At 39.9% G+C, this 24627-nt stretch overlaps 1 protein-coding gene across 1 annotated transcript in view; it reads left to right on the top strand.

Moving 5' to 3' along the window:
* The window catches only part of LOC310960133 (syntaxin-binding protein 4), a gene marked incomplete at both ends in the record, with an annotated part of 51293 nt that overhangs the window by 7124 nt on the left and 19542 nt on the right, over positions 1 to 24627 (top strand). The window contains 7 exons of the mRNA XM_083931752.1: positions 148 to 221; positions 7341 to 7436; positions 12301 to 12370; positions 12468 to 12542; positions 18486 to 18565; positions 19827 to 19950; positions 20783 to 20924. Coding sequence (XP_083787878.1) covers positions 148 to 221; positions 7341 to 7436; positions 12301 to 12370; positions 12468 to 12542; positions 18486 to 18565; positions 19827 to 19950; positions 20783 to 20924 — 661 coding nt within the window. The remainder of the gene's footprint in view (positions 1 to 147; positions 222 to 7340; positions 7437 to 12300; positions 12371 to 12467; positions 12543 to 18485; positions 18566 to 19826; positions 19951 to 20782; positions 20925 to 24627) is intronic.

Genomic DNA, 24627 nt, shown 5'->3' with positions numbered 1-24627 from the left:
ACAAAGTCAAGTCTGACTGTGTAGCTTTACAACAGAAGGGACTAATCTGGTACGAAAGTACAAAAGGAGATTTAGTTCTCAAAGTTAAGTTTGTGACGTACTTATTTTCTCCTCTCTTGTGTCCTCTCATCCCTCCATCTCTACCAGGACACTAATGGGTCCATACGGAGTAGACCGAGCTGTTCACTCCATGGAGTTTACAGACTGTGAGAATGGCCTGGGTAAGTGATGTTTTTCTTCTCTTTTTAGTGGCCATGAATAGAAGGAAATACTTCTCAAAGTAAACATGTATAGTCTGTGTTTTCAGCAGTTACTAACGTCCCCTCCATCTCTTCCACTGTTTGTGGTTTATAAACGTTCATACAGTACAGTTCATGGTTATCAGGGACTGGGGTCTATGATAGCATTTACTGTGAGAGAGACAGGGCACACCCCGGACAAGTTGCCAGTCTATCAGAATAGCTTAAACACATAGACACACATAGTTTCATGTTTTTCGACTGTGGGAGCAACCCCACACTGTTTGTTTTTTAATGGACATTATCTTGTTTGTGAGGCTTATTCCAGTTATGATCATATTCGGGATACAGTGTTCACATGAGCACGGGCATAGATAGTATATGAAATGGACGTAGCCTCTACATCGATTGACATTGAATTATTTCAAGTAGATCCAATTGTCCTCACCCACGGGAGTCGCCATCTTGTCAGATTTTGACTCCTCTTACCAAAAAAGGGCATTATCAGCATTAGCACAACCGCCCAGCCCCTAGGCTAACAGCACACACTACTAAACCGGAGTGGGAGTGAAAATCCCACAGTGCAGGCAGCCAGAATTTATGACTATGATTTAAACTGATATTCAACACAGTACCATGCCCATAGACTGTAAAACACCGACCTTCCCGCTGCTCCAGCTTAGCATCTAGTGTATGTGCCATCGATAGCAGGCTGTACTGCAAGTCATGGTGCAAGTGCGGCTATTTAATTAGCATAACAGAGCTAACGTTAACACGTGTGTTCCTAAACCATCTGTTGGTTCAGTTGATCAAAGAGCAAACCATCTTGTCACTTATAGTAACACCACCGCACAAATGACCGCAGTCCAGGTAAAGATGACACAGTTAGCGTGCTAATCCTGACAACTAGCCTCCGAGGAGAAATGAGGGCCAATTCAATTCAATTCAATTTTATTTATAGTGCCGGCCAGCGGCTAGCTGTCACTCAAGAGGTCACGCCCCTAATTATTCAAAAAGTTTAACCTCCAATAAAATAAAAAACAAGCCTGATTAACATGGGGGTCAATGAGAAATTGCTCTATTATAAAACCTGCCCCTAGTGGACACTTGGCAAACTGAAGTTTTTGGCACTTCCATATTGGATGAACCTAGAATTTGCTGTGGTTTGGGCTTTGCACAGAGAAATTCTGTTATTTTTGTCCCTTTTTACACGATAAATAGTAGTAACCTAGATACTGATTACTGTATTCTATTTGCGCAGGTAAACACTACATTGTACATTTACTACTGAAGCTGCACCTGTGCAGATAGTCGGTGGCGATCAATAACCGGGATACGGTGTATGCATGCAGCAGCATCCCGGTTTCTTTTGGAGTACTCCAGGTAGCATATTCGGGTTTCTCAAAAACAAGCCAAGGGATTATCCAGGTTTCTGAAAAGGGGATATGGTGTTTACATGATTAAACTCATAAGTGGGCTACTCCAATAACCCGATCATAAACAGGATATTCATGTCCATGAACTCCCACTCATTTGTGCAGGGAGAACTCCACACAGAAAAATACTTGAACCATACCATAAGCCATGGAAATCCATGAATCCTCATGAATCCTCCAACAAAGACATCATCCAGATTTGTATAAATCTAAAAGTAGAGAAAATAAATACTCTGCTATGACAAAGTTTAAAAAAAAAATGAAAAGGACTAGAATCTTCTCTTCTCCCGCATTGAGGGATTCTGGATCACCCACCACCAACAGGTTTGGTACCTTATGTATGTGATGTATGAAACTGAATGCAGAACATAGAGAGTGTCATTGCTACACTGCAGTTCCAAGGTAGAAACGCTCAGTCATGGTGCTGACTGCTTATTTTGCTCATCTTATGTTTTGTAGCATATAGAAAACATAGAGACAGGTTAAAAACTTGATTTATCGAAAACTGAACAAATTGCCTGTGTATCATATCATCCTCCCACTAAATATGGTAATTGTTACAATATTAATTGCTGGACTTTACTAAAATATTGTATTATTTATTTATTGACTTTTGGACCACTTGTGTGAGCAGAATGAGCGGTTACAAAGTTGTTATGACGGGAGGGCTACCAAAAAGTTGCCTATTTAAAAATCCAGCAGACACAGAGCAACATTAGCATTTTTTTTGTGTCCAGCTGATATATAGCTGATATATGCCAGTCCAATATTCCTTCTCATTTTAGCTCCGTTTGTGGTCAGTTCGTCTCCAAGTGTGTCCGCCTGCTGTCTGTTGCTCTGTACAGTGGCATCTATCAGAGCTTTTTCAATGAAAAAACGGCTGTCTTCTGCTGCAGGAAACCAAGCTGATGAGAACACTGAACCCAAACAATGAGCTGGTTTCATTACTATGAGTGAAGCACATTACGCATAGTCATTTGATCCATTAGTAATCCATTGTTAATGCATAAAGTAGATATTACTTTAACTCTATGTAGACTCTATGTAGACCACATCCTATCCAGATGTTTTAAAATGTTTGCTTTTATTGTGAAGGCCACAGGCTTATGGTTTATAAGCATGAAAACGTGATCTGTTTTTGGTGAGTCTACTATAAGTCTACTATTTTAAAGCAGCCATCCCTCGCAAGACAATAACAACTAACAACTACTCAATCATCCATATTCTGCCAATGAGGTCTGATTTTGAATAGCTGAAATAACTGAAGTCCTACTTTTAAAGGGATTTTTATCTGCAGAGTAGGTATCCTTGTTAAGTATCAGTGTGTTTGCATGGGAGGGGAAGTAGGTCATGTGGCAAAGCCCTAACCCACTTAACTCAGCTGGGTTAAGAATGCAGGGAGCTGCTGTTGTTTTTATCCTTACTGCACTCCCACATCCCCACGCTGGTGGAGCTTGTACATACGCAAACATGTGCATATGCATGAATATGATTACAGTGTAACTGTGAAATATCCTACTCAAGTAGAGGTGCTTTACATGAGTGGAAATACATTTATACTCATAAAAGCAAAGCTCCATTGTGCCTCTGATCAGAATTGAACTTAGTCTTCAATTTAATATTATTTATTGTTATTGATTCCTACATATAGCTGCATATGTTGCACTTCTTTTACACATGTATTATTATAGACCTGCTTTTAAATTAGCATCTTAAATATGATTGACAGCTGAGGAGCTCTACATTAAAGTATGAAAATGTAGGCCACATTACAGCTTTCTTTTCCTTTTTTCCTATGAGATTTCTAAAGTGTCCATAATAGTATTTTATTTTACCCAATTGCTACTGATGGTTAGACCAGTGCCATGCATTTTAGTTCAGTAGCATCATTGTGTGAATGTGGGCACTTTGGGTGAAGCAATGTATAAGAGCAGCCCAGTTACCGTGCAGAGAGGCATGTCACTGTGGATCTGTTGTGGCTGGAAAGTTTGGACATGATTTAAACATTTTATTTTCATCATTTTCCTTCTGCTCCAGCTGGTGTTTGAAACACAACTGTGTCTGTTGTGTTGAAAAGTGAATTGAGACAGAGGCAAAAATATTCAAGTATTCTTCTAATCTTACAATATTTTGTTGAAATATTTTAAAGGATTGGACTGCTCTGCAAATTCTCGCATATTTTGTGCAGTTTGGTTGAACTTCCATTAACGAGGTCCTCGTTCACTTATTATTGCATAGAGAGATGGATTAAACAATGAATAGTCAAACAACAGCTACAGACAGTCGATACTCTGCAATCTTTTTGGTCTTTACAGTACCACCCTGCTCGCCAGACGTAACATTCTCCCTAAATGGAAACATGTTTCTCCACCGACTCATTATAGTTGGTTTTGTGAAATTTTACAATATCTACAGTTAGAGAAGTTGAGGTTTTCACAGAGGGAATCTGTGACAGCATTCCACAAAACCTGGGACCCACTGCTGGCTTTAATTAGTAATAGAATCACTGTTATTCCTGACGATGCTGACGACACTTCCTAGTGCAGGAGAGAGACCCCCCCCCCACCCCGCGTTTTTTTTTCTTTATTTATTTTTATTACTACTTGCAGTTTTTACTCTATTTTGTCTCAATGTACCTTAATTATCTACTTATGTTATACGTTATTGAATTACTTAGTTGTTTACTGTGACTATGTCTGACGTGGGTTATTGGGAGTGATAGTGGGATTCATGTTGGGGTTTTTTGCTTTTCTTTTTCACTCTAAAGCAGGGGCTGACGCAGTATGAAACTGTTATACTTTTTTTTTTGCCTGTCTGCAAAAATGAAAAAAGCTCCTTCCATCAAAAGTCATATAAAACAATAATACAACAGTTTTCACAGGCTGAGTTCTTGTGAAGAGCAAACTGATATTCATATGTACAGTACAATGTCCGTGCAGTCGGTGAGAACCGTTTGGAGGCAACTTTTTCTTCAGCATTTCGAGTACAGCACCTTTAATGTATTGACTGAGTGAGAGATGTAATATGAGTGGATAGGGCTTTATAACACTTTTTAAGAATGGAGTTTGAGGTGGAAACTAAGTCACATGTGAAAGTCTCATGCAAGGCTCAAGTTGTAACCTTCAAGTTTCAAGCAAAGTCAAGCTGAATCCCGGCTGTTAGTCAAGACAGTGTTTCGAAAACAAAAAGTTAACTTCTCAATACCTAAATGAGTCAAGTCATGGATACCAAGTCAAAGTCAAATCAAACTTATTATCAGAGTTTGTCAGAGTCCTAAAAATTTCTGACCCGTTTTACTGTATAACAATGCTGAGTTATAAATACATTGATGGGGCTTCACTAGACAACATATTCTCATCAACACAAATGTAACGTATGAAGGGTGGCGGTGAAAAGCATATTACAGCATGTGGGGACAGGTGGAAGAAAGGCTAAAGGTGTGTGTATGTGTGTGTACCCACAGTAATATAAGCAGCACACAGGTGAGAAGCAAAGCAGCTTATAGTCCGTGTTACTTGAGCATGTGCAAGTGTACATACTGTTCCAATACATAAAGCCTAAAGACCCTCGTACCATACATCTGAAGCCTTCTCAGCTGCAGAGTGTCTTTTGTGCATGCTGTAGCAAACAGTCACACTGTCCTACACTAAGGACAGCACATGCTAATCTCTTTGCTAATGAAGATGAAAGCAGTACCACTTCAGCGTGTGTATGGGAGACAGTGCTCATAGTGAGAATATTCTCCGTTACAGATAATTAACGTCTGCGGAGTGGGTTTTAAATAAGTCTCCTGATGAACGACACAGTGTGATTTTATAAAGATGTTATTATTTATGTCCTTGTATTATCTGGGGTATTGTAACACATTTTTAGATGCAATTATGGCCTTTTTCATCACACTGAATTGTGTGATCTTTACAAGTGTTGGTACTTTTAATCCTTTGGAAACAAACATGCCCTTGATGCATCTCGAGCAGGACATAATAACTTAGAAAACAAAAAGTGAAGCTGAACAGGAGGGAGAGGAGCGTGTCTTTTATATTTGCTGCAGCTACTTATGCATTAGTATGATGTTTTTCTTATCTGATGATAGGCTGGGGGAGGAGAGTGCTTTGAGGTTGAACAAAAGAACAAGAGACTGTTTCCCTCAGAGAAGAGTAAAAAGGGAGGGAGGACTGAGACAGGGAACTTTATAACCCCAATCTTCCAACAGGCGATAATTAACATGTGCCGCTTCGCTCCAGACCCAATTAGTGTTAGCATTTTGTCTCTTACGGGCAGACAGCAGCCTCACACTCAGGGAGCCCTGATCAAATGGTTAAAAAAGAGAGACTTCACCATCTATGCTCCACTCACTTCAAGCACAGTGATGGCACACGTGATATCTGCTAATAATGGATAATAAGCCAGTTGTGTCAAACTGTGGCTGCAAGTTTCCATTCCAACCAAGCAAGAACACACCTGACTCAACATATTCAATCACCTGCATTGTCTTCACACAGTTGATTTATTGGATCAGGTGTCTTCTCGATTGGTTGGAATGAAAATCTGCAGCCTCAGCGGCCCTGGATCAGTTTGACAAACCTGGGATAAGCCAACCTCTTGTCAGTTCACTAGGTCGATGTATTTGATCAGGCCATATTGTCCTTTAATTATATATTCCCCACAACAACTGTGTTTACATTATTTAATGTACTCATTACTTATTGTGATATACAGCAACAAAGGCCTCCACACGTACCTACTAGAGGTAGAAATTACAAATCAGTCTGTTCAAATTGCATCGTTCAGTTCATAGATTTGTCGTCACTGTTCAACTGCACTATAATCTATACATCGGAAAGTGAACGCATCACTGTTCATAACACCGGTATGTTCAGTGCTGATTCAATGTCTTGTAATTAGCATACAGACGTGATATGGGCCGGAAAAAACTGCAATCCAGTGGGTTATTGTCTTTTCTGAGCAATGAGGTAGAAGCTTGGTAAAATGTCGGTGGGAGCCGGAGTGAATGAAAATGTGTGCTCCTTGAAATAAGAGTATGACTGGTGAGCTTACTTAAATGACCCTCACATTCCTCTTCTGTCAGCAATACTCCAAATAAAATGGCAGCTGCCGACGAATGACCTTCCCCTCACTCTGCTGAGATGACAATATTTAAAATCCCATCTGTACGAAGTTATTATTATTCATTTATGTACTTTCATTAGCATTGGTTCCATTTGGAGTTGTTAATGTGGACCCTGAAATAGTGATATGAACTAGTAACGTTGAATAAACCTGAGCTTTTAGTGAATCTTAATCAACGGTGAGCTAAATCCGAAGAAAGCAATGGTTTGTCCTGATGACTTTATTCTAAACTCAGTGGTTTCAGTGATGCAGTGCATGGTGTCAGAGACAGGAAAACTCTATAGTGGGATATTAGTGACCAGTGTATTTTTTTCCAGCTGTGTGGTCAAGAGCTGGGAGAAATGTATTATGAAAAAATATCTCGAAACTCTTGAATCCAATTTTTCCCCCCCAAGAAGAATATAATTGCTTCCTCTAGTTACTGTCATTGATATCTATGATGATTGCAACTTACCAAATGAAAAAATAACAATACAAAAGAATAAACATTAAAAAATTTTTAAAGAAAAAGTAATTTTTCTTCTTCTCCCAACAGGTATTAAAGTGATTGGTGGAGTGAAGGAGCTAACTGGAGAGGAGTTTGGAGTCTACGTCAAACGGATTTTACCGGGTGGCCTTGCATCAAGCGATGGTAAGTGTGCTGCTGACTACCCATCCCCTATAAATTAAAGCACCCCCTTTCTTGCTGTCTTCATAACGGGATGTACTTTGTTACAACTACATTCTCATTAAAATGAATGTATCATCTACAATATGCTTCATTGCGTAAACAACTGAAGCTGCATAATAAACATACTTATTTTAATCCAAACTATGATCTTTTCCTTAACATAACTAAGCATTTCTGTAGCCTGAACCTAACCAAATTGCTACCAAGGTCAAGTTTAGATATGAGGACGTGTATGAGGACGTGTTGTTGAAGTCTCCTGTCCCTGAATGAACTCACTGAGGCGTTTACTCGTGCTCATTTGCAACTCAGATGAAGTGTGAATGGAATTTATGTAGGGAACAGATTTGGGAGTCTGTGCAGGTATCCTGAGTATGACATTGGATACCTGATGTCCATTGTCCTTGACCAAAAATACACAGATCCTCTCTATGTTCTTCTTCTTTTCTTTTTCTTTTCATCCTCCCTCTCTGTTTCTCTGTCTCACTGTTGTGGGAAAGGGCAGATGGTGAAGAAGGTGTCATCTGAAGTCAAAACTTTGATCATCTGAATGCTGTAACTTAACAGGACGGGGCTTCAAAGTAACCCCAAAATGAAAGATACATATTTTTCCTCTTACTATTTACCACTCTAGATTGTTTTTGTGTAAGTTTCCCAGTGTTGGAGATATTGGCTGTAGAGATGTCTGCTTTCTCTCCAATATAATGGAACTAGATGGCACTTGGCTTTTGGTGCTCAAAGGCGCCCAAAAAATTTATTTGAAAGACTCAAAAGCCTAGTGCCTTTCCAGGAATCATAACCCGGTTACTAAAGACAATCCACAGACCTGGTTGTGAGCAGTTTCATGCAGGAGCTATATTATATCTACCCAACTACACCCGCCAACCCTATCAGATGGAAGGAAGTGTACTCAGCCGAGATGTACACATTAATGCCTTCCTCCTGGGCTTGGGTGAGCTAGCACTTCGGTTAGCTATAAACTACTAACCACAAACTGGCAATGTCAGACCACAAGGAAGACATCAATGTAATATGTGATGATACAGTTGGCGGGTGTAGTTTGGTAGACATAAAATAGTTTCTACATGAAACTGCAGCCTAAAGGAGTTGGCCTATGGTCGTTTTGTCTCGTCTGCTCGACGGACGTGTGGTGTACCCGAGGATTCAGTCGTAGGTCCTATTCTTTTCTCCCTGTACTTGCTTCCTCTGTATTCCTAATTAGTCCGTTTTAAGTTTCAAGTGTATTTCTTATCACTGTTATGCAAACGATACACAACTATACTTTTTTTTTTTTTAAATGAATGACCTCAGTGAACTACCTACCTTGATAGACTGTCTTTACAGCTATCAAGGACTAGATGTCACTTCCTCCTACTTAACCTTGCTAAAACAGAAGTCCCCATCATAGGCACTGAGAGTATTTCTGATAAAATACAGTCCTGGTTTTGTGGTTCTTTAGCACTGAATGTTAAGCAAGCCTTAGAAAACCTAGGAGTTTTCTTTGACCAGCATATTAACTTTAAATGGCGCATAAAGAAAGTGCTGTTGAGTTTTTCAAATGTATCTTTTTTGGTGCTTTGAGCACCACAAGCTGAGTAACATCTAGTTCCATTATATTGAAGAGAATCAGAAGAATCTCTACAGCCGATATCTCCAATGCCGGGCAACTCACATCAAAGCTATGTGACAAATAGCACTGCAGGTAAGAGAAAAAACACGTTGATTTTTGGGTGAACTGGCATTTTTAGCTGTATCAGCAAAGATCTGGTTTGTGGTAACATGCTGACTCCTTGTGACTTGAAGAAGCAAAATAGTTTGGAACTCCACTAGAATGCTTCTGGGGGGCCCTGAGGAGTTGTTTGGTTTAAATTGACGAGAGCTTGACAAAAGCATTAGTCGCGCCCATAGCTCCGTTAAGTGTCAGGTCATGATGCCAGGTGAATCAGTCTGTTCAGTGGAGTGGGTAGATGCAAATATTTTACAGGAACACCTTACAATACATATTGCATGAAACAAAACACACAATAAGTCAATGTGGTGCTGCTTAGGACAAGTGCCTCTCAACTGTTTAGCTGCAAATCTTTACTTAAAATCCTCCAATGTATCTTTTGTGTGGAACAGCTTTAATAAAATATAAGGTATAGAATTAAAGTTAGGTGCAGTGGACATGCAGTCAGACTGATAACCCCTGGAGTAACACAACAAGTACTTTTGGAGCTTCTCTCATGTGAGTATGAAAACATGAATAAAACACACCACAACATTGTCATGGCCTACTTTCTCTATGCCATGATAGGAAGGGCACAGAGATTATTTTACTTTAAGCACTCACTTGTAACTGATGTGTCCATCCTATCAGTGCCAGTTTTAGTCCACACAGAATTATGGTAGCGGTTGCCAGTTAGCATGTTTATTTTTAGGGCTTTCATTACATTTTTATTAGAGCAGCTCAGGAGTAACAGGAAGGGGTAGAGAGGGGATGACGCTGAGCAAAGGGCCACAGGTTGGATTTGAACCCAGCCTGCTGCCAAAGAATGAGCCCTTCATGGGGTTAGGGTTAGGGTTAGGGTTGGGGATATGCTCTGAGGCTGCCCCAACTTCTCACATTATTTTATTTTACAATCTACGTTATTCTTTTCCCTTCTGTGCTAAGTGATGGATAATTTCCTTAAGGAGACATTCAAAAACCAAACAAATCTGCTTCTGCCCATATGTAATGGTCCAACCAGGTAAGGAACCATCACTTAACACTACACCAGACACTTAACACTAATCCACACATGTTAAAGTAAGTAAGTAAAGATAAACCTTTTTTTTCTTTTTTTTTTTTTTAAACGTTGCATTAAGGTAAACTTGCTGTACTTTCAGAACATTAATATAGCAGGAAACAGCTTTTTGCTATGTTGAGGTGGAGTAATGGTGTCCTGATCAGAGAATTTAGCCACTCTCCCTTTGTGTGTGTTGTCATCCTGCTGTAATTTGGTTTGGTTGAAAAGAATTGAGAGGCAGTGTGGAGACCGTATCAGTGGACTGCAGAGACTAGACATTTTTAAAGTAGTTCAATGAGAGAGTTGGGTGGAGTCCCTGGTGGGGGTTGTCTGATTTGGTGGACGGGTGGACAGTAATTCAGAGATTAAAGAGCATTTTGTAGCATCATCAGCAAGAATAACAAACAGAGCCAATTAAAGGATTGTGAAATGTTTACAGAAAGGTAAACTCCGACAACACAGGGGTGGTTAACAGGAACCGTACAGTAAGACAACAATACAATTAGAATTAGTCATGTGAATCAGCTGTTTGTGCCAAGTAAATTACATAAGATAGTTTGTAGTAGTGTTAGGTTTACTAGAAGTACAGTGCTTGGATAAAGCCTGACATCCGGCCCTCCGTTATCCGTTTTTGAAAGCCAACATCAGCTTAGCTCTGCCAAAGATGATTGTGAGTGGTTTAAAGAAATGTAAACAAGCTAGATTGTTTTTTTAACCTGAATGATAAGCCGGTGTAGCCAGACCATACTCCTGAAATGCGACACTATGGTTGTGGTAGTGTGTGTGTGTGTGTGTGTGTGTGTGTGTGTGTGTGTGTGTGTGTGTGTGTGTGTGTGTGTGTGTGTGTGTGTGTGTGTGTGTGTGTGTGTGTGTGTGTGTGTGTGTGTGTGTGTGTGTGTGTGTGTGTGTGTGAGAGAGAGAGAGAGTCGTCATTGGAAAATGGGGTCCTGCAGACTCATAATGTTATGGGAACTACAATAGAGGCAGTTTTGAGTATTCTGGTGTTCATACATCTGTCTGTCAGCGGCCAGATTTTGTAACCACGGTAGCGTCCCAACCGCACAAGATACAGTCACAAAATGTTACAGGTGTGAAGTTGAGATCAAAATGAAGGCTGAGTTCAAAAATGAGTGTGATCCAAGCAAGGGGGTCTGAAGTGGGGAAGTGGCCTTGGCCTACCACTTTACGCCCCTGGCCTTATAACTACTATCTACTTTATGCCAGGGATGATCCCATCACAACATGGTCTCTAGTTGTTTGCTGATTCTCACTGGCTGCCAAAGTGAAGGGGTGATATGTGTCCATATGATAATTGGCTGCTTATGATGCATTGATCACAAAACATTCCTACACATACAGTACTCATGCCTAATGGGGAGAAGAATATCCCCAAACCAGCACCATTCACCATGACTGATGATATTCCAGTGCCTCATATGAACTAGGCAATCTTCTTACAAAGAAAGTTATACTGTAGCTTTACGCTGTACTTCATATAACACATTTGATGAGTTGAGTATGTTGTGCAGAAGATGTCCAGGTTCTTAGATAGGGCTATTCACCAGTAACAGAATATCAGTAGAACACCAAATCCAATCCAATCCAAAATGATTTATAAAGCACATTTAAAACAGCAAAGTTGACCAAAGTGCTATACAGTTAGACATGAAAACAACACAAGAAAACAGTAAGACCAACTTAAACCAGGACAAACAGGACATTAAAGTAATAAAAGCGTTAAGACTGGACTGTAGATGAGGCTGAAGTTGCTCTGGATCCACTTGACCGACTGAAAGTGTATCGCTCTTGTCCAACTACCTACGATCTTTTAATGCTGGTGTTTTTTGGTCCATTTGTCTTGACATACCTGATGGTGCCTGGTTACTTTCTCTATGATGATGTAGAGCTGATTCCTATAGAAAGAATTCTCTTGTGCAGTTATCTTTGTCCAACGTCCCGACAAACAGCGTACTGAAGTACATACTGTATTACAAGCTCTTCTTGTAGCTGATACCTCCACTGTGTACTAAAGGACTAAAGACCTCATCTTTCTCTGACAGGAAACCTGCTGCCGGGGGACCAGATCTTGGAGGTGAATGGGGACAGTCTAGTCGGAGTCACAAGTGAAAGGTAGCCCACTAAAGAATTACTGCTCTTCTCATTTCTTTAACCAACTGATTGGCTGAGCTGATGCTGTAACATTAACAACAATTTGTTTGTTTTACAGAGCTGTGGATGTCTTGAGAGCAGCGTCTGCAACCAATCACATGCGCCTTCTCATAGCCAGAGATGAGGAAGCAAAGTAAGCAAACGCCTATGTACATAACACAGTCCATTGATATGGTGGCACACTGGTTCTCACAGTGCTTTTCAAGGTGTCCATAATTCAGTGGTTATTTTTTTCCAACCTAAATACAGATTCTGCAGGCTTTTGTGTAGTGAATCAATCCAGACTTAAATTCTTAACTTTTTAACCTACTGTACCTCATTGTAGCTCATGTCATTTTTCCAACTGAATCTTTTTCATGAAGTAGATCATGACCTTGCGTTGATTTGGCTCAAATTTCAAAAGTGTCCTGCCGAGCTCCAGGCTCGTGCCCACCTCCTGCCTCATTACCGGGTCGATGAAACACTATCACAACAAAAGACACCGGACATTGATGATGTTGTGAAGCAGCATGTAGTGTGAAATAGATCATGGGAGTTGTAGTCTTTATTGCAGATGAAAGTTTATCTGACGTGACTCGGAGTTAATGGAAAGCTTTATTCATGTTACTTTTCAAAACATTGATTCACTTTATGTCATTTCCATTAGGGAAATAGCTACAGTGTTAACTCTTTGTGGTGGTAACATGAATTATGGGGGAAATAGCAAGCTAGTTAGCTAACTAGCCAGCTGCTACATTAAAATTGAACGATTATGATGCAACGATGATGCTTCATCCACACACGTCACAGTGTAGGAAAGCATTTTGCTTTTGCCTGATTCATTTTGTCAGGCTAATCTCTGTGTTGTTGCATCAAAGCATGGCGGCCGTCCGTCTCCAGACCTGCCGTCAGCTCTACCGACAAAGTCCTCACCGGCTGACTTTCTAACTTACCATGAGAGGAGCCAACTACCCATACAGCTACAGTAGCTAACAGTAATCATGGGTTAGCCCAGCGCTTGTTATCTGTGGTCAAAAAAAAAAAAATAATAATAATAACTCTCTTAATATGTTACATTGTGTCACATCCATGCCACTGTATAAGTAAGCCTATTATAAGCGATAACGACCCACGTTAAAACATTAATGTTGACCCTAAATGATAAAGTTAGGCAACATAATGCAGGATGACATTCCTAAAACATTCCAATGAATGAGTTACCTGTCAGTACATATGTCTCCATGTACGTCAGTGTTCAAGAAACAGAACTAGAAATGGATAATGGCAACAATGGATATTTTTTTTCTTTGGTCGGATTGCACTGGAGGCTTTTACACATTTGCTACCACACAAGCTATAATGAATTAAGTTTTCTGATCATTACATAACAAGGGAAATGTATCTGCTTACAAACTTACATACTATACAATACAGTTAAGACATGAACGGTGGTTTTGACATGGGAACGTTGATATTACTGATGGCAAAAGCTGGTAGTATTAGTGTTCAACCTGCTTTCTAATCTGACCGCAAGCAGTTTTGGTGAAACGAGGTCAGTGCCAGCTGTCAGCCTCATTTCCCCCTCAAATCCACTTCAGACTCATGATCCTTAATTGTAAGTTGATAAAGGTAGTACTGGATTTGCATTTAGATGAGCAAGACTGTTGCGCCGGAATGTGTCAACTTTGATATTTCCTAAAAAATGTGGTATTTTCTGCCTGTAAGTGTAATTCTCAGCGTAGAGACGGGATTTGCACCTCAGCTGTTGGAGAGGATACATGCCAGAAATAAATTAATAGTGGTAATAGCTCTGTGACACAGAGACCAGCAGCAGACTGTGGATTTGTTGGCCAGATACTAGTGTGAATCTGAAGAACTGCGTGAATGTGAGCGCTGACAAGTGACATCCTAAGATTGCTGAAGGTTAGAACATTAATGTCCTGTGTAGTTTTGAGGTGATAATTACTTTAATGTAGCGCTGGATAGCACTCTCATTGTCTTTGCGGTGGAATGACGGCACACTACAGGAGAGGAGGGAGCTTAACCTAGGGCTGTGCCCCTGACGAGATGAGCCATGTGTGTTAATCTGTGCTCTGTGCTTTAACTACCCTCCCAGAGCAGAGGATCGAGACGGAGGGGAGGAGAGTGGATGGCAGGGAAGAGGGGGGGATTATGTCTGTCTGTCTGTCTCCCCCTCAGATCTCCTCTGCTTCTTTAAAAAAAATAGCTTAGCTACATACTTAACAGCTGTGTTAGCCTTTAAATATTAAAAGAAAATCATATCATGTTACTATTATTATAAGCTCAGTAAAGCCTGCTCTTTACCAAAAAGGGTAAACCCACAGAGACAAGATGAGCATGCATCGGTGTTGTCATTGTATACTTTATGATACACATATTATACACATATTGGGGATTATTGTATTGTTCAATCAAACTATATGGTATAGTTTCATACTGTCAGAAAACTGAGCCTTGATCTGCCATAAATGTCATAATGATGGTGACAGCTCGTGAGACAGCTGGCTGATGTTGACAGAGCAACAGAAGCACTGTGTTCAGAGGTTTGAGAGCACACAGAGCAAGGACTTTAAGACAGGGCAAATGAGTTAAAGCGAGTGAGAGAGGTTATAATTGTATGCTTATTTGGATAACACACAAATACATTTGTTGAGCACATAGATTTAGTTTTGCTAAATAAAAAATGTTCTTTGCATTATACGTTTTCATATTCAAAACACTTTTCTGCATTGTTTCTATCGTGATTAGGTAAGGTTGTGTTCATGTTGCACTAAAGTTCTTAATAAAATGAGAAAATACTCATTTAATTTTTTCATCCGTCAAGTATTTCATTCACACTATACAACTAGGCTTTACCATGTGGTTATTTGATATTTTTGTATTGAATTACCGGAAAACATTCTATAACGTGGTATTTATTGTTACTGAGATATGGAAAGCAAATAGTAAGGCAATACAGGCACTCCAAAATGACAAACAAGGAAGAAAATAATTAAAAATAATTTTGGAGTGCCTGTATTGCCTTACTATTTATCCAACTGTATTACCTTTTTCCAAGAGCACCCAACACTTGTTAAACACCTCACCAATAGTTTATAAGAGCATGAATAGCCAATAGGAACGCTCTCTCTCTGAAATGACCTTTGATTGGCCAAAATCTCTTGTCATTGGCTAGCTTTTCTAAAGCCTGAAAACAGCCAAGTGGAGGTGCAGAAGTCTAGTTTTCTCTCAGTAACACTTGAATTACTAACTAATGACAGAATATCATTGAGTTTTTAACGGACATGTCAAAAATAAACTGCCTAAGTTTATGTCACAGTAAAACAGCAGTTAGAGTGTCTTTTAGCCTCTATAATGTGACATATTTATGAAATTAAATGGAATATGTGGTCACGGTACAATGCCTAGAGGGATTTAATTTCTGAAATGCGGCCTCCATCCACCCCTCTCCTCTGCATTGTTATCAGGAGGATGAGTGAGAAATGAATAAATTAGACCTTAAAGCTGAAGTCTGTGACGTTCTAGAACAATCTGTTTTTTTTTTCATATTTGCATGGAATTGTCACCTTATCCTGACAGCACTATGAGACAGACGAGCTGTCGAGAAAATCATGTACTGTACCTCTGCTTCCACCTGCTGCTCCCTGTCTTCTCCTAATGACATCGGCAAGATTCCACCGTGACTTAGTTAAAATAAGCAGATAATCGGAGACGAGGAGTCTCTGATGCAATGTCAATAATTACTTGTGAACTCTGATGAAATCTCAATTAAGATTCTGTAACTGCACGGCCTAGTCAAAGTGCTTTCAGAAACACATTTTAGTGTACCATTGAGCTGTAAAATGAGTAAAAAGTTTGTGACCTAGTCGAGCCGACGACACTACCTTACTAAGTCAAGACCAGTTTCAGTAGTAGGCGTTGTTAGCCGGTTGTCACAAATCGCCTTTTGAGTGGAGAAAATCACGTATACACCTTTAAGTGCAATATGACAAATATCAGAAGATTCTAACGTATCACAGGAAGAGAACAATCAAAATGATAGCATGACATCTGATTTGATTATAAGATTTCTTCTTTGGTATAATGTTCAGTCACTTACAGTGCCTATAGAAAGTAAAACAAAAAAAGTGGCTATTGAAATAGCCACTTTTTTTGTTTTACAGCCTGAAATAATAATTCATAAAAAATATATTTTCCCAGCATGATTTACACATTCTGCCATACAACATTCAAATGAATTCTTTTTTCAAAATTTCTGAAAATTAATACAAAAATTCAAAACTAGAATAACAGTGTTAGAAAAGTGATGAATCATCTTCCAAATTACACATCAAGTTTATTGGCCTCCACCTGACACCAACTGTGGTGGTTTTGAATAAAATCTGATGTTCATTGATGATTCCACTCCTAGTAGTGCATGGTAACACAAAGAATTCACCATGGTTGGAAAGATGCGTTCAAAAGAGCTCCAGGATTAAGTTGTTGATAAGCACAAGTTAGGAGACGGATATAAAAATATTTCAAAGGCTTTAACTTTCCCTCTGAGGATCGTTCAGAGTATTGTCCAGAAGTGAAAACATATGGATCCACCCAGACCTGGCCTAGATCGGGCTGCCCCTCAAGACTAGATGACCGAGCCAGGGAAAGATTGATCAGGGAAGCTACCAAGAGGCCCATGGTGACCTTGAAGGAGTAACAAGTCTTAATGGCAGAGGTTGGTCGATCTGTGCATGTGACAACAATTTCACAAGTGGCAAGAAATAAGCCTCTTCTAAAAAACATATTGAAGATTCTGATGCCATGTGGCAAAAGGTTTTATGGTCAGATAAGACCAAAATGTAACTTTTTGGGCTGAACTCCTTGCTCTATGTTTGGCAGAAACCAAACCCAGCACACCACCCAAACTCCATCTCTACAGTTTAGCATGGTGGTGGCAGCATTATGTTGTGGGCTTGTTTCTCTTCAGCAGGGACTGGGCAGTTAGTCAGGATTGAAGAGAAAATGGATGCTGCCAAATACACCCAAATTCTTGAGGAAACCCGCAGCCCTGTGTTTGACGCTTAAATTTGTAAATATATTTTGTATGTATTATCATTTAGACTGTAATACAAAAAAAGTGACTATTTCAAAAGGGTATCATGGATTTCTATAGGCAATGTAAGTGTGAAGTGAATGAACCAGCCCTGATGTTGGTACCTTTAACCCAATCGTCTGCTGGTTATGAAAGAGGTTCAGTCTGAGGTCGTCTTTTCCTTCTCTCCAAGAGCAATTTGTGTCCTTATTTACCACGGAGCCGATGCAACCGCTTATCATAATCTTCTTAGATACGGCACATTCAAATCAACACCCTCAGAGGGATATTGTATTGTTGTGACAAACATGATGTTAAGCAGACAATTGAAGAGTGATATAGGATAATAACGCTAAAAGTTACCATGAGTTATTTCCATAGCTTTTGTGGTATGAAAAAAGACTGCTTTGCCTTCGACATTACACATGCAGGTTTATTGCAAGTATGCAAAAAACAAGTTGTTTTGATATTATTCAGTATTGATTTTCATTCAGTCGTCTCGACTCTTTCCATTTCCTGCATAACATTTTCAAATCTGCTTTTAAAAATCTGTATCTGACGTTATTTGGTCACCTGTCCAAATGTTGATGCCCAACACACTCAAATGCTTAAGATCCAAACGAAACCATGTCTATGAATTTTGGTGAGATCAAGACTATTTCTCAGATTAAACCTATGCCAGTTTAATTTATGCTTAAACACCTGTAAATAGTTGCATGCTTGGCCATTTAGACCTTTATACACACACACACACACACACACACACACATTGTTGCTAAACGGCTGACCCTGTTGTGGCCAGGTAACAGTCTGTGTGGAAAAGGAAATCAAACATCCTATTATTTATGGTAATTTCGGGTAGTCTGGCCCATGCGTTTGAAATGTAACCACTGTAATAATTAGATTAGTTCTGGTTCAGACACTTAGTCAGTAAAAGTCCTTATGTATACATCTTTCCGTCTTGTTCATGACCGACAAGGTTTCTCTCTCTGTTTCCCTGAACAGGAAAGAATTTGCTGAGTTGCTGGAGAAGTATGGATCTAATGGCAGCACAGGATCCACACGCAACTCTCCCATACAGCAAGGTAGGAAAATCTCTACTTAGTACATGTTGTATTAAGTACTGTTTCATTGTACTGCTCATGTAAATGTATGTGAAATTGAATTTCCGTGCTCACACTCTGTGCAAAGTCTCTTTAATGTAAAAAGACAAATGACATCTTCATATATGAGTTTCTATATTTGAGTATTGAGCCTTAAGGGTAGATGGAGTAAGTCTGCCTTTAAAAATGGCTTATGACAAGTGCACTTGTCCATTAGACACCAAACATCTGTTTCAGTCGGCATGGAGGCAGCCAGCTGGTACACATTAGTTAAAACAGGGCTTCAGCACGTGAGCAGTCTACTGTGCTCTGTGCAGGAGATGCTGTTGATGCATCAGGCACATCAGTGGAGTCAGTCTTGGCATTACAGAAGAATTCACAAATGTATTTTATGATATATTTATATCTACATTATACTGTACAATATGATACCACCTTGCAGTATCGTGTATAAGCCATTCATAGGCAACTGTATAGAGTCTACAGTTGGTTAATGTTTATGTTCTAATCTTAGCCCTTAAAAAAGTCTCAAAACCCAAATCTAACCTGATTTGTGCAAACATATTTAACAATCTGTATATTAAATACAAAATAATGTCACACATAGTTTTAGACATTTGTATACACAGAAACCTTTTTTTATTTATAAAACTGTTACATGTGTTCAAATTGCTTGATATTTGTGTGTAGACATCATGTAATTTGTGACCAATTGGAGTCTAATTTCTCTCCAAAATAACCTCCCTACTATGAGCTTTACCTTTGAATCTTAGGACAGGAAAGAAGCAAATGTTTACCCCAGGCAGTGGCTGAGAATAAAAACTCTGGGGCCTATTTTGGCTGCTCTGGAGTTGGTTTGATCAGCATAATGGGTATTATTCCTTGCTAAGAGTCACTCAGGCTTAAGAAATGTTTAACAGGAACATCCACATTTTTCAGTGGAGAGCCGCAGTGCCAGTGGAGCCATCTGTAGCAGCAGCAAATTGTTGAAGACTTCTTTTTCACTACAGTATGTCTAAAATGTGTTATTATTTATTTCCTTATAGATCACATATCAACAGAACCAGAATGTTTGCGTACTACCCCTCATCTAAATAAGGACTTATTCATTATATGTTAATATTTAAATATATATCTAAAGCCATTTTGACAATCGTTGATTTTACACCTCCTTGCAAAGCACGTGTTAAATGGCTGTCTCTTTGTCTTAATTGTGTTTTTGTACTTTCTTGCCATTTCAAAGGAGGCCGCTACCTGGATAGTACATCCTCCGGTTCGTCGTCTCGCTCCCAGAGTCCTTTGTTGTTGAGCCCAGCAGGCTCTCAGAACATGTACAACAACAGTGGGCCCATGCTGCGCTCCCTCAGGTAAGATTCGCCTGCACAGGCCTCACATCAAACGACACTGCTTTCCTCTCCTTAAGAGACTGAGTTGGTGAATTTGTGGGGAGAAATTACTTGTGCTGAACCCAGATTTGCAAACTAAATGTTTTGTAGATGTGCATCCATTATGTGTCATTAATACTCTTGGCAGGTGGGCAGTTGACATTCAGTTTTAAATAATCCACACCTGCACATTCTACACAGCTAAATATGGAAATGTAATCACAAAATATAAAGTGCTTCAACAAGCATTTGGAACAGTAGAGAGTTGTAGAGGCAACCGCTCGTTCAAAAACAACAATGGCGGCTCCTAAAGAGGTTAGCTTAGATGCTGCAGTAGCATCAGTTTTATCAGAACTGGAGAGTTTTCTCTCTATCCCAGGTAGATTTTAAAAGCGCCTGCTCTTCCCCAGTCAGTTTCCGATGACGCCCTATCAGATGTTCTGTGTTCAGAAACAAACGTTGGTTCAAACTCTCTGGTTTGAAGTTTTGCCATTACACTTTTCCATTTCCTCACTTACTGGCCAAGAATGTGATCGACAATACATTTGCTCTGGGCCGCTATACAAAGGATAATATTTCCAAAACTGTTCCACCATCATGGGACAAAACTAAATTGGGAAGGGAGCAGGAGTTAAACATTGAACTCTCTATGGAGTCCTGGCAACTCAGCCTGGAACTTCCTTCAGTGTAAGACAGTGCCTTATTAAATTTAAGATAGAACACCACCTTCACCACCCGAACAAAAGACTTGCTGAAATATACAATAAATATACAAAGATTGATTTTTATGTTCATTTTGTCTTCGTGTCCTCAGTCATCCAGGTGAAGGAGTGATTCAGCTCATATCAGTGGCACGATCCAGCAGTTTGGGCATCACCATCGGAGGAGGCTCCAACAGGCCAGACGGCCCCGCTGTCTTCATCCAGGAGGTCCTGTCTGGAGGAGACTGTCACCGGGTAAGAAATTAAGCCACTGGCCGCAAATACACAGAGTAAAGTGATGCCCCCAATACTGCTGATATTGAATGAGGAGGAAAGATGAAGGGTGTAGTGAAGGGAGTAATGTTACAAGATGAAGGCAAGTATGAAAATTTCAAGAGTGACCTGGGAGGAATATAAAGAATTTCTGTTTCAGTGCTACTTTTAGGAGCTTTAACAAAATCAGGAGTGTCTTTTCAAAGCCGCATTATTTGATTTTTGGCAACAAGGGGTAAAAAAAAATGATAACGCACAACCATCTACAGTATGGTGTATATACAATATACATTAGCAATTTAGCAAAAACGTACACAACCAGAAGACATAGTATCGTGGACTGATACTTCCCTTTGTTTTGGTAATGTTTCCATGGTAGCAGCAGTGTTTCTGATTGGATAAAGTGCATGCAGATTGTAGTTCTTTATCAGTAATTCAGGAATCAATCAATTACAGCTAAAATTCCCTACAGTATGGTGACAACAGTCTGAATCATATTGTTACTTGAGGAACCTGGCACATTCAGTTCTCAGTATACTCACTGTATCCCATGAGAGTGTCCACGAGGAGAGCTGAATAAAACATGACTGAGATGGATGCTGTGCAGCAGTGATGGACTACTTGTTGGGAAATGAAGTGATGAAGTAAACAAGATTGAGGAAAGTAGAGGAGAGACAGAGTGATGTAGCAGGAAGTTATTTTGTTATTTTGATGTGCAATTAATTATTCCAAGCAAAAAATATCTTCAAAAGAATAGGTGAAGAAAGTTGGATATGGCTCAATAGGTTTTTTTTGAGCTGAGTATTTGATGCATTTTCTTGTGATGATGAGGCTTGCAAGCTGTGTGACAATTCAGGGGCTGCATCCTGGGTGCAACTTAAGTAATACTATCAATATCACAATACGCCACATATCCAAACTCCTTCCTTGTTTTCCCTAAAACACAGCATATGAACAGTATTTCTCTGGTTTCTGTAGTGTCACCTTGTCTGAAGACAATTACCATAAGGTGACAAACATAACAGTCCTGTCTGTTCATTAAATCCTATTGAATATTTCAGAATTCATGCTGGATTAAAGAATGTTAAACACTGTGTGTTTCTTGGCGCTTGGGTTGTTTCAGTGTGAGTGCTGCTTTATTAGAGGAGTCCCAAAGTCCCAGAACAGACACACTACACCAAGTGTGAAGGTCAGACATCAAGCCAGGACTCTGCTTAGGGCATCACCCTGCTGCTGCTCCCCCATCACACACGCACACACACGCATACACACACGCGCACACACACACACACACACAATTTTGTCTTGCATACTGGTAGATCCGCAGCAGCACCTGCAGTCCCTATCTTGTGGGGCACAGTTGTTTTTTTAAAGGAAATAGTAGATTTGTTGGGGACTGTTTTCAGCAGTGGATTCATCCGCATATGGTGCTCTAGTGAGTGTTTCTACTTACAGGTTTGTGATGGTGTATAAGGGATTAAGTCAAAATAAATGAGTGAATAGTTAATTAGTAACGTAGTGTTTGTTTAGTGGCTCATGTAGAGCCTGTATACATGCTGCGTATTTGGTGCCTTCAAATCCATTGTTCATGTAAAAGCGTGAAAGGTGCACTCAAACGCAAGACTGATGCTTTCGCACAAAGGCTGCACCCCTTGTTAAACAAAGTTCAATTTAGGTGTTCTTGGTCAATCTTTGGATATACACACAATATTTCTTTGTGGGATCAAGTTATTGTTCTTTTTGTTCTTTTTATATAGCTGGTCCAATTTAAGGGCCAGTCCAATGAGCCTGAGCTGAAGTGGTTGTTAGCTTCAGGGCTAACGCCCTCCACTTTAATCTTCATGTAACAGACAAAGACAGAGTGACTTGGCTTGGGTCTTGAGAAGTTTTAGCATTTATTCACTGACAAATAATGTGTACACAGGCTGCTCTGCTGCATTCACGTTACTATTGACTTGATACTCTCCGTCACAACCATGCTCGCTTTCACTGTTGCTGACTGTGTGTGTGTGTGTGTGTGTGTGTGTGTGTGTGTGTGTGTGTGTGTGTGTGTGTGTGAGAAACTCTGACACGAGAGAGGAGAGAGGACAGTTCGGCACGACGAGCAGAAATGACAGCAAAATGCATCTCAGCATAACTTTTTCTCTCTCACGTTGCACACACAGAAATGTGCACTCAGTTATTCCTTAAAGGAGTTTGCCACTTCCTAAACACATTTAAGTTTAAAAATCATGTTAAAAATACATAAAAAACAAACAAAGCCTGCTGGGCTTGCAATGCACGGGGATAAACACGGGTTGACAAAAACAAAAGTGTAAAATATCAAATTCTTGGATCATTTTGCATCATTTTTATATCCTGAGAGCAGCTGTTAACATGAAGGCCTCATCAGTACAGCACAGCACAGCACAGCACAGTTTACTGTCCTGCTGCTTAAGGATAATTCTAGTTAAAAGCAACTTGGACAACTAGCAAGTTGTTGTTTTGGCTATCAGTCATGGAGCATAGTGCTAATCCTGGCAGAGCACTGAAGTCACTCTTATGTTTTATTGTTAAATTCATGCTTCACCATCGCTGCTCATTCATATTTATTTTTTTTACCACAAAACCTAAACAGGTATTATAAAACATGTAGCTCAAAACAAGCAATCTGATTGGTTCATAGTCGCGGTATAATAACCTCACACAAGAGCTATGATGTCTCGTTCCTTTGCACAATTCAATATCACTCTGTGTCTGGAAAAAGTTACACTGAAAACACTATTAGCACAAATGGCGCTCGCCGCAATAAAAAAAAATGTTTGTGTCCGGGAGGCGTGTTCATGTGTTTTAGGAAGAAATTCTTTGTAAACATAGGTTAACATTTCACAGGAGTCACACGGCTCTGTTCACTGATATATTCTCTGGCTGCACTTCACAGCTAAAAGTTACACTATCCCCAACTGGTTTGGCCCCACTTGGCCGCAGACTGTAGCTTTCCATAGACATTGCATGGCAGCTCGCCAACTGCGGCACTTCACTGCTTTGTGCATTTTCGGCATTAGCTAGTTAAAACCTGATACAAAATGGAAACATTTAAGGTTAACTTCGACCTCCCGGGTGATCTTACTGTGGAGGAGTGGATTGAGTCAATGTCTAACAGTCAATATCAGTTTAAGTGTACTCTATATTTAGAATAATTTCACCACTTTGTCATCAGACAGCTAATTCAGATGGGAACATGAAGCTGTTATCTATGCTCTCTTAAAAAAACAGACTCCTTTGACATCAACTGTAATTTTACCTCTTAGAACACAGGAATTGCTGGTCTACCGCTGCCTAGATCGATTAGTTTGTTTGTTTGTGAGTCCGTCATGGTGTCAGTTTCCAGCGGGATATCAGAAACTGTGATGTCCTGTGACGGATGATGGATGGCACCATCCAACAAGTGAATCCTTTTCTTGCTTGTCTATCGCTTAAACAGCAAAAGCTGAATGCCTTCATCAGCTGCTGGGCTCCCACCAGACTAGTAACGTCCAGATTTATTCACGCATGATACCTCTGTAACCTGACACTTCCTATTGACTCTGCAGACATGCTTGTGCCAACGCAGTTTGCTGTCACAATTCCCTCCACCTTGTAGTTTTTCGGAATTGGTGATTAAACCAAGATGTTTATGTACATGTGTTTGTTAAGGTGAATTTGT

The sequence above is a fragment of the Echiichthys vipera genome (assembly GCF_963691815.1).
Source record: "Echiichthys vipera genome assembly, chromosome: 17".
Classification (NCBI taxonomy): Eukaryota; Metazoa; Chordata; class Actinopteri; order Perciformes; family Trachinidae; genus Echiichthys; species Echiichthys vipera.
The sequence above is the reverse complement of the archived record's forward strand: the minus strand, read 5'-3'. Positions and strand labels throughout refer to the sequence as shown.